We start from the raw sequence: 11,659 nt of genomic DNA, 5'->3' as shown, positions 1-11,659 counted from the left end.
TAAATATCTGCTGTCACACCCTGCACAGTCAGTCTAGTCTGGCTCCTGTGTCGAAAACTGACATATGTATATGAACAAGAACTTTTTTCACAGATAACGATCATGACGTACAATAATCACTGCAAGCATGGCTGTCTAAGCAATATTACCCAAGCATTACACTGGATTAGGACAAATACAGTGTGCCAAATGTTCACACCCATTTCCTATGTAGTAGACAATTTGTGGCTTGGGTGGGAAACGGTCATCTTAGATTCTGGGTCAACTTAAAACAGAAAGGCAAGAGCCGTTACACAGCCCGGCCCAGCCTTTTTTCCTAATTCACACACAATCTTGTCTGAAAGTTTCAAATTGCCATGAGAGACAAGAATGGCAGCTGAATTCCCCAGAGGTGCAGAAACAAAACAAAAAAGCCACCAGTGATTTCAAAAGCTTTTCAAAACATAGGATTTTCATTTGTAAGCCTCACACCTTGAAGTTTAAATGGTTGACTAAAAGCAATTAGCAGATGCGTGTCATCCTCAAAGCTTTCGTTCTGAATAAGAACCACACGTTTGCCACGGTGTTATGTTCCATAAATAAAATAGTTTATTATTGCTTAAAATAAATACATTTTCTTCAGACAAAAGCAAGAGGAAAAAGGCAAAAGGACCAGTTGTATCCACCCTGATATCCAGGCAGCCTTGAGTTTTTGGGGGCAGGGGGAGGTGTTCAGCTTATGCTTCAATTGCCCTCCCAAGGAATAAAATGTCATGCCAGGAAAAGTCCATTACACATGGTAAGACGACTGCAAATGTACAGTGTGACAGCAGTTACAGTTCACCCCTCAATCACAACACAAATTGGATGACCTGGGTTGAATAAACAAGCTCTTGGGGCTAGATCCAGAAAGTCTTCAATTAAACTATTTTCAACTTGCTTGCATGTTCATTACTGGCATCTACATAAACTCTGCCCTGTTGTTCCCTCCCCCCTTTTGTGAGAAGCAGGAAATGACAAAGGAGGGTTAACGGCTTGCCATTGCAACCCCCCTCCAGAAGGTCGAGGAGGACGTGGCCATAAACGGAGTCCATGCTCCCTGTTCTTAGATGCAAAATGTCCAGGGATGAAGAGCCTGTGTAGTCAAGGTAAGCACAGATTAACCTGGACTGTTCTTGCTGACCCCCCCCCACCTAGCACGCACACCAACTGGTAAAAACATACTACGTTATGTTGTAATCCGCTTGACTATGGGTCAGGATATACACCTACTGGATCACGTTTGATCAATAAAACAGATAAGTGGCCAGAACAAACAGGATTTAAACCTTTAAAACCACCACTAGCATGCGAGAGGATCGGTGCGTACTAGTGGCTACCGTTTGGTGTCAAGTAGAACAGAGTAAGACAAACTATATGGCTTATGCCTACTTTTTTTTTTTTTTTTGTAGATGCATCACTTTTGAAATCATGCCTGAATGAAAAATAAGGAGATCACTGTTAAAGCCTCTACCACAATGGATGCAAGATGGCAACTCATGGCCTATTTATTGATTTCAGCAGCATTCTCTGTTATTCCAGTAAATTCAGAGAACATAAATTTAGACCACGGATAAAACCTGGCCATCTTTATTAACAAAAAGGAGCAAAGCCGAAAGTTAAACCCCTGGTAACCTCAAAGGTCAATGAAACAAATAAATAAAAAATAAAGATTTAAGGCAGTTCTACATTTATGATGGCAAAATCCACAGTAGATACTGGAATATATCTATATGGGTTTACCTGGTACATATAATGTAGCACATACATACAGCTGATTAATCCAGTTAATACTGTTGACCAGTTCATTACAAATGGGAATCTCCCAATTCAATGTTAAACCATAAGACTACAGAGCCTCAAGTTACACATTTTTGAAGCCCAACCCCCTTCCCCCCAATCAAATCTGCAACACAACATCCTGCACGGAACTTCCTCAGCAAAGCTTTGCAATCTATGTTGGTACTGAGTGAACATAAATAAGTTACATGTGAATGCAAAACTGCATGGAGAACTAAGAGTGATGTGCATTGCACCAAGCTCGTAGTTCGGCAATGTTGTTACATTCATGTCTGGAAGGATGGGTGTATTATTTACTACCCAATCCCAACAGGATACAGCTCTGGCCGGAGCGCAACCACTCTTTCCAGTAGTGAGCCAGCGAAACATCTGCCCGTTCTTCTCTACTTTGCAGAGAGAATTCTCAAGACTATGAACAGGGTATTTATCACCTTTTACTGCATTGTTCACCCTTTCAGTGTCTAATTCTATATGCCTCAGCAGCTGACTGTGCTGGGCTGCTGTTTGCTGACAAAGTCTGGTAGGAAATCAAACTCGTTCTGTCCGAGAAACAGTTCTGGCAGCTCCTGCACTCTGTCCAGTCCCAGCTCCATGACTAACGCTGTGAGAACCTCCTCATCAATCAGATCAGCATCCATGCCATTGAGGCCCAGTGCAGGACCACCCATGTGCTGCACGTTGGCCAGCTGTGCCGGACCCATACGAAATTGAGCTCCGTTTGGCACATGATGCCCATTCATGGCACCCAGCGGATGCCCGTGGTACTGGGTGTTCAGTTTTTGCAGATGCATGCTAGCCATGAGCTGCTGGGTGTTGAGGCCTGTACTGGTCATGTACTGCTGCTGTTGTTGTTGTTGTTGTTGTTGTTGCTGCTGCTGTTGTTGTTGCTGCTGCTGTTGCTGTTGCTGCTGTTGTTGCTGTTGCTGCTGCTGGTGCATATGATGCTGTTGGTGCTGCTGACCCTGGTTGTTGTACATCATATTGGCTGACTGCATTTGATGATGACCCATCGCTCCTCCGTTCATCTGCCCATTCATCACCATGTTGGGCCGTTGCATGGCACCCTGAGGGCCGTAATGCATCATCTGTCCATTGGGCATGGATCTTAGACCAGGCTGGAGAGCATGTTGCTGGCCATTCATGCCCATTCTGTAGCCATGCAGGTTGCCATTCGCCTGGCCATGGCTCATGGACATCATCATGTGCTCTGCCATGGCTTCTTCTCCCTTCCTTGAAACAGAACACATGCGTTACGTTTATGGTATAGTTGTTTTTTTTTTTGAAAACAGCAGGTATTTAAAAAAAATAAATAAAAATAGTAATCAAAAGGGTCTTGCGCATTGGCAGACCAAACCAAGCAAACACACACACACACACACACACACACACACACACACACACACACTCTTCAGTGGCTTTCCATTGGCACAGTCACACAACAAACACTATTCAACCAGGCTTGTTGGAGGACGATACAAAACTGGAGTCTACAGATGGATAAGCCAGATCTGTTTTCATAATCTGAGCATTGGTTAAGCAAACGTAATCCTCTGAGACACTTGATTGGAACAACGCACAGATCTATTTGATGGCTCCTCACTGTGAGCACCTTTCCCACTGCAGAAAAGCCAAGGTGTCCCTCTCTTTCTCTCCTTTTCCAGCTGGTTACCCATGACTGCCTCTCAAACACAACCCCTCAAAATATCACTGATGCAAAACCAAACCACTCACACTGATTTATACAGTATCACCACTCCTGGACAGAAGGAGAATGAAGACTGACTGAATACTGGAAGAAACAATGCAACAAAAGGAGGCACTTCATCTAAACTGAGCTGAGTTCCAGACAATGCTTATCTTTCTATAAAGTGGATGCAAGATCATAAGCTAATTCTAACAAATGTACAGGTTTGCAAGCGTTACAACACATGCACATACACATACACACCCTCAAATGCATGCAACTCCTTAGTGTGCAGGGAAGAAAGTGAGCAGAGGAGCGAACAATAGAGCTCCGTGCTCGTGTCCTGATTCTGCTCAGTGTATTATAGCCGTCCAAAAAAATATATATCTCTTTACCTTATAAAAGCACAGTGATCTCCCTGCAAACGATCCTTGGTTTAGCAATGCGTAGACCAGCTCCTTGAAATTAGCGTTTATATTCCGGAGAGCTTGAGCTTCATATTAGTCCGCGTTGAGAGAACCGAGCGAGTGCGTGCGTGCGTGCGTTTACTGGGTCAGCGCGGAGAATTATATGCTCGTGAGCTGCTCGGAGGCAGGCTGAAGGAGGGAGGGGGCGGGGCCTATCGGTGTCCTTTGTTCCCATTGGCCGTGCTTCAGTGTTATTGTGCAAAGAGTGCTTCAGTGTTTCTTCAGTCCATTTCAGTCTTACTGTTTGCTATTCTGGTTTTAATGACAAGCTGGGCACGACAGTAGTCACTAAAACAACTTAAAATCCCTCAGTTTTTAATCATTGTGAGAGTTATAATGAAGGATTATGTTTGAAGTCTAACACCCTTAATGTAAATGTATATATAATAAACTCTTGTCTTCTCTATGTTCCAAGGGGTACAAACTTTTGATTCAACAGATATGTACATACATTCATATATACATACATAAATATCTATCATATATATTACTTCTATTCAGTTACCTGATGAAATTTGACCAAAGTGCATAAAAATACTGAATTGTATGTCTTGCAAACTGAAAACAAATGAGATACTCTGCGAGCATAACCTTGTGCAATTCATAACAAGGTGATACCACCTCTTGCCTTAAAACCAGGACGTGCCACTGTGTAAATCAGTAACCGATTACAATAAGATAACATAAGAGTACACTGCTTGTGTCTATAGCTGTATTATCTATATGTGTTCCAAGCTATGTATATGGATCAGCTGCTATATTCAGCACCATATGCTTCTTTTTTGCTTACCTTTTCATTTAGCAGGAATGGAATGCATGTGTGTGTCAGAGAGAGAGAGAGAGAGAGAGAGAGAGAGAGAGAGAGAGAGAGAGAGAGAGAGAGAGAGAGAGAATTTAGCAGTGGAAGTCAATGTGACCTACTGGTTTGTGCAGTGTTTGTGAAGTGGGAAAAGATGGGGTGTTTGTGTGTGTGTGTGTGTGTGTGTGTGTGTGTGTGTGTGTGTGTGTGTGTGTGTGTGTGTGTGTGTGTTTGTGTGTGTGTGTGTGTGTGTGTGTGTGGTGTGTGTGTGTGTGTGTGTGTGTGTGTGTGTTTGGGGGTGTTGGTGCTATTCTGGGCCAGTGGCTAAAAGAGCAGGACTGACCGCTCAGACAATGGCCTCTTCCAGCCTTCATCATAAGACATGCACAACAAAATACTTGCTAGCATTGTTTTAAAGAACTCAGATCACTGAATGAAGTGAGTAGCTTAGTTGTTCATTTTATCACACAGACTTTGTGTCAGGGCTGTCTGTTTCCTAGATCATGGAATCCACATCCTAGTGTGAGCTTGAAGGATCACTGTTTACCCAAAGCTCAACGTTGGTTAAAGGAGTGCCACCCACCTCCAAGGTGTGGTATCTCTCACACACATTAGCATCTGCATTGTGCAGACTTGTGCCCTAATTTGCATGGCAATCTGTTCAGCCTCTGGTAAAAACCCGGTCCTACAGCAGGGTGTCAAAACATGTTTCAACCTATTAAGATTCCAGCATATGTAATCTTATTATATCATGTGTTGGTCTTTTAAACAGAGTTCACAGGCTTAATATCAAATAGATCAAACTAACTAGCCCCTTTGCAGAAGCACACTACAGCATGCTAACTGGACACCACAGCTGTGATAATGGTAGCACTAATCAACAAATCAATAAAGCTACTACAGTTAAACAAAAATGACACGTTTTTGTAGAGTTGTTTGAGATTTTTCCCAAAGAGAACAAGTACACAGTGTCAAATTTTAATTAATATTATGCTATGAGCATAATTACATTTTAGTATAAGCTAGATATTTAAATGGATATTAAGAGAACCAAGAGTAGTTAAAAAAAATTTTGCTTTACAGTTATTGGTGTACATGTTAATGCCTTTGTTTTTTTTATCTGTTTCCTTATTAGGATATAGTCTTTTATGTAATAATTAAGCTATGCAATAAAAAGAAAAATGTCAATATCTTCAGTGTAATTAGCTTTTTTTTTCTTAATGGCTTGTTGTGTAATTAGCCACTTTTATCGAAAGTGTGATTTGAGTGTAGTTATGTTAAATCACAAGGGTTTTTAGATTCAAAAGCTACACTTACAGACTAGCTTTCCTAACACTGCCAGTAAGTTTAGCTATTTGATTCTTGCTCAAAAACTGTGTAGCATTTTTGCAAAGAACATACCTGTTTCTAAGGTCTGGTCCATGGGAAACTAAACAAAGGGAGTTCTTTACCTAGTATTGCAGTGCCCTGCAGGGATATGAACATGGGCTTACTGTCTATTGACATATAAATACTACTATAACCATATGATTATCTAATTAAACAGGCACTTTAATGTCTACCACAGTCATAATATTCCATTGTATCATTTTAGTGTTGCAGAGAGACTGCTTGCATGTGTTGGTATTGCGCTTGTTGCGCCATTTACTCTTCTTTAACCCTTTCGAGATGCAGTTAGACAGAGCAGTACTTGCTCTTTCCCAAGGCTCTCTTTCTTCCTCCCCCACACCTGATTAACAAAGATACCAGAGCGTGGAGGAGGGGCAGACCAACTGCCAACAGGAGCTGCTCAGCACAGCAGACAGGGATAGAACGTTTTCTCTCTCTCTTTCTCTCGCTCTCTTTCTGAGTATGTGCTTTTCATGCATGCATTTTCATTCTCTGTTCCTTTGTGTCATGTTTAATGAAACCTCACTCTGATCTCCACAAACAGTAACCCTCATGTATTAGATTTAGTGTTTGTGAATGTCCTTGTCTCACATTTGCATGGGTTTGGCTTGTCCTTGACCTACACATCTGTTCTCAGAATCATCCAATGCTACAGTAAATTTAAGTGCAGTCTTGTCACTCTGTGGTTTTAATTCAATAGAGGAGTAACACTTCTTTCCCATCCCCCATTTACTGATCTCATCACCCCTGCGTTTGTCCACGTATTTACCTCACACATGACCTCATGGACTCTCTTAGTTGTTCCCCCTGCTCTAGCATGTTATTGTGAAACAGGGTAGCTCAACAGAATAGTGCTGGAATGCTGTTGGCTCATGCAGCCATGTTTATGGAAGAGCTAGGAGTAATGGCCTGTATTTGTGTTCCTTTCCCTGTTTGGAATGCAGGCATTTTTTGGCATGCGTCGCTACCAGCTGGCCAATAGTACCAAAAGAAAGGAGCAGCAGCACAGGTCACATTGGATTAGGATGGTTTGCGCTGTGGCCAACTCTGTCTTTGAATTTCAACTGTATCATTGTTTGGTATTTGCTTTCCATTTGTTTAAATTTGACTTGCATCAATTGGATGCATTGGTTTGTTTGAAGTAATTAGTGTATTTATATAAACTTTTAATTGGACTTAGGTACAACTTTGATTATGGCATCCTCAGCCACTTCTCTTATTAAAAAGTTTGGGGAATGTCACATCATGACAAGGGTGATCCACCATTTTCAAGTGTTTTTAAGTCTTTACAGTGGGAGTTTTAAAATGAACATTACAGTGGACAGTTCTTTTACAAATGCCTTTTACTAAGGAAGCAAGAGGTGATGTATATAAACGTTGATATGTAATAAGTTGATATGATAAGTAACTTTACTTTCTTATCAACACAAATATTATATATATTTATATATATAATATTTAATATATAAAACCTTTAACCTGTATAACCTGTAACTTTTATATAAAAATCTGCACGAAAAGAACATCTCTTTAATCCCTCTCAATGTGTGTGAACATGTTTGTAGCCTGTATACAAAGAACAACTCTATAAATGATCTCAAACGTTGCTTGTCATGATGCCAATTCCCAAGCGCACGTTTGAGGAACAAAGTACTTTTGCCAAGGAGTAGAAAACATCCTGGTCACTCCACCCTTCTGTCCTCTCCAAAACTCTTTTCTTTTTGTTATGCAAGCATTCACTGGCATTACCTTGTTCTGATTGTTGTCTACTCCCACACCATGATTCATTAGAAATGTCCAGTAGCTTCACGGAAAACCCCTTAAATTTTTGCAAAGGTGTCATCATCTGCCTGAAAACAAACGCCATTGAAACTATGCTGTAATCTATAAACCAGGATCCACTAGAATTACCATGGAACAGAGATGTTCAACAAAGGTATTGACCTAAATGTAAGAACAGAGTGTTCTCATGTCTCGTTGTAACAATAGTACACCTGCTAAGTGTCCATGACGTTTCAATCTTCTCCCCCCAGCCAGAAACTTTACACAGGCTGGTGCCTTGTGCTGGTACTTGAGTCTCCAGTAATAACTCACAAAGCTTCTTCATTTAAAACAGTGACAAATTATTAAACTGAAAAGAAATTCTGTCAAATTCTCAGAACTGAGAACTCAAGTGAAGGTTCACTCTTGTTTCCAGGATACTGTCATCTTGCATAGCTTGCAATTTCACTTCCTATAAGTATTGAGGGATTTCATGTTTTTTTAGAAAATGTACTTATATTTTCTCTAAATTGACACGCAAGCCTATTTAGTTTTAAACTGATGACATTAGTTATAGTTTGTTATTATTATTATTATTATTATTATGGCTTGTAATTTCTGATGATCAGAAAAAGATTTAGGAGTCCTGGCATTAGACCAGGGGACATGTGTCTAGATTGGATATGCCCAAACAAGGGCAAAGTTGGCCCGTGGTGTCCTAAGATTTGGCCCACTGTACCATATATGAGAAATGTCAAAAGGGAAATACAGTAATTCACTGTTTATCGCAGTGGTTAAGTTCCAAAACCGCCAGTGATAAACGAAAAACCTTGATAAACGTACGCCACTCCAAAAATGCTATTTTATGTATACAGCACTGTACTGTGTTTAATAATTAATAATTATATATATATATATATATATATATATATATATATATATATATATATATATATATATATATATATATATATATATATTTTATTATTTCAACATAAAACTCCATAAAAACAATAAGTTTTTAGGTCTATGGTGCTATCCGCGAGAGACTGGGAAATCAGCTAAACAAATTAATTGTGTGGCAAATGCAATTTTGTGATTAACAGGGGGTGCAAGATTCGAACCGCTGTAAAGCGGGGGATTAAAAATGCATTTGTATGAACCTTTGAAAAATAAGAGAAACAGCACCATGTCTTTCATTAGAGTATTGTTTTTCATTCTACTATAACTTTCACTGAACTAGGACTTTGAAAATTATTTCAACTCAAAAAATTTTCAACTCAGATAAACAGTATGTTTACTATTTTTTATTTAGATATTTATTTATTGGTAAGTTATTGTTGTCATGAAATCATAATTGAGAGGAACCATGGCAGCTTTCATTTTCAGTTTGTTGTAATGCAACATTAATTTTGAGCCCACTGCCCATAATCAGTTTTGATTTTTGGCTCTTTATTGGAAAAAGTTGGGGCATTTCTGGTCTAAACTATGGAATCAACACAATCAATCCACATGTATTTTTTCTTAGTTTAATCAGACCAGTGAGCCACAAATGAGTACATCACATTAAGTGTCTAAAACTGTAATTTTAAACTCATACAGAATTATCTAACAATGTGTGATTTGGGCCAGAAATTGCAAACATAAAACCAGCTTTTGAGTGATATAGATTTTGCCCATTCTGATTAGATGAAGTTTAATCACTTAACTAAACATTCTGTATTAAACAAAATGTTAGTATGTCGGATTTTATGGTATTTAAAATAAGCGTATTTAAACAAAGATTCTAAAATGTTGTGTTAAAAAACCTTTGGATGTCAGTGGGAAAAAAAAATCCTTCCCTTTGCCTTATCTGTTCAGCCGTAGGTTCGTAAAGTCACATTGTTTAATCAATTAAACAGCTTTTAACGGGTGTCCCACAACACCTGCTTCTCCCTTTTTTTGTTCTGTGTTTCATCTGCAGCAAACTGCACCACTTTTGCATGATCTTTGCCTTCCTATAGTGCGGATGACAACCACAGCTGTGCAGGCAATGTGAAGTGGGCCGATCTTATAAACCTGGTGCTCACCTGATATTTACAGTGAAAGTAGATTTACTAGGATGCCTGCTGGGTGACCATAAACCTCACTGTAAGACAATGTCTCATTCATTCAGGGCAAAGCGCCAACAATACTTGAGGTGTGGGATGGGAAAAAATTAGTCACAGGACTTTATAGAAAAGTGTTATAGTATATTGGTGTGAAGTCATAAGCACTGAGAATGTGAACAGTACAAGTCTCTGGTTGGGCCAGATTTATGGGAGGCAATAGGGGTTGTATAAATAAGACAGCAAGTTAAGACTCAAAACACAATGTTAAGACCCAGGGAGTTTTCACATCACTGGTGCCCCAAGGGTACTGACGCACCAGGACAACACACCAAGTGTTTACTTTCTGTGAGAAATTGCCCTTCAGCACACAGCAAAAACTGCAGTTGATAGCTAAAAGGCACGTACGGTACATTCTTTGTTTTTGTCAAAGTAAATAACTCTCCGTGCCTGTAGGGGGCAATAGCCTGTGTTCGCAAACACAAAAAGAAAACAGGAATAACCGGTACTGTGAAAAAGACAAAGCCTAAATCCAAAATGACAAATGCTTAAAATAAACAAAACAGTTTACTGCCTATGCTTTAACAGTATCTGCACCTAAAACGTTTTAATTTCACAATTGTTTAGTATATGCAATGTGGGACACCACCAAAGAAAAACAGCTCAGCTATTTTTATATTTTCAAACAGTTTCCTCATGCACTTTATGTTGGCTACAGGAGGTGAGCAGAAATGGCTTGAAAACCATGTACAATTAAGATGCTCCCACATGAGAGTACCGTAGTGATTAAATTTAGAGCTTTTCCACAGCATTATCTCACTTTTAGTGCTTTTCCACTGGACTCTGTGACAGGACCTAATCTAAATCCTGAACCATACCTCCCCTGGTTTAGTACACGTGTTTGTTTACGCTACCGATTAAAGTAGGTGTTATTTAAAGGTTGCCAAATGACAGTGACAGAAAATAAGTCTAGTTGTAAATTGCAAAAAAGTGCGCAAATAGATTCTTATTGACAAAAAAAAATCATTATTATCAATAGCAACAACAACAGGCTTACTATGTATTTTACATGAAGGTGCCATTGGTCACATGGTCAGCTGTTTAGAATGAGTCAAATCCAATTTGATGTTATGGCTACATAGGTTTACATTGGTTTACATTGCCAGTATGCTGTATGGTAGGGATTGAGCAAACATTTAGGACTTGCTCAACTCGCTCAATGAAATATCAGGGAAATATATATAGATAATTTACTAGAAACCATGGAGATACATGCAGAAAGCAGAAATACTCTAAGCAAGATTTTCTACTGATTACATATCAGTACTTTACATATCTTTACTTTACATTACAGATTTTCTGTACTTATCAGGTTTTCTGAATTGTAATTAAGGGCACATTGTGTGATGCCTAACAGAAAATGTGTTTTATTGCTAAATTCAGATTTAGAATGTGCAATTAGCTGAAAGAGAACTGACAAGGGCACCCTAATGCGGTGGAGAAACAAGTACTGGCACACTACATACGCTTGGTATCTAATGTCCATTGGTTTCTTAAAACAGTAATTATATGAAATATCAGAAACTTTCTGTTTTCCCCAGGCACATGTCATAGTGAAATCACCCAATTCCTTGTTAGTTGTAAAAAACACATA

At 39.4% G+C, this 11,659-nt stretch overlaps 1 protein-coding gene across 2 annotated transcripts; it reads right to left on the bottom strand.

Annotated features, from left to right (window-relative positions):
* Positions 1–565: 565 nt before the first annotated feature.
* Positions 566–4,111, bottom strand: cited4b (Cbp/p300-interacting transactivator, with Glu/Asp-rich carboxy-terminal domain, 4b). Of its 2 annotated transcripts, none has more exons than XM_083535830.1 (2): positions 3,898–4,111; positions 566–3,048 (listed from the first exon to the last, which is right to left on the bottom strand). In XM_083535830.1, the coding sequence occupies exon 2, from the start codon at positions 3,030–3,032 to the stop codon at positions 2,295–2,297; it is 738 nt and encodes a 245-aa protein (XP_083391956.1). In that variant the 5' UTR covers positions 3,033–3,048; positions 3,898–4,111; the 3' UTR covers positions 566–2,294. The 2 variants fall into 2 exon arrangements, with proteins under 2 accessions (XP_083391956.1, XP_083391957.1); XM_083535831.1 differs by having other exon boundaries at positions 566–3,044; positions 3,898–4,049.
* Positions 4,112–11,659: the final 7,548 nt, after the last annotated feature.

This window comes from Silurus aristotelis (assembly GCF_946808225.1).
Source record: "Silurus aristotelis genome assembly, chromosome: 1".
Taxonomy (NCBI): Eukaryota; Metazoa; Chordata; class Actinopteri; order Siluriformes; family Siluridae; genus Silurus; species Silurus aristotelis.
The sequence above is the reverse complement of the archived record's forward strand: the minus strand, read 5'-3'. Positions and strand labels throughout refer to the sequence as shown.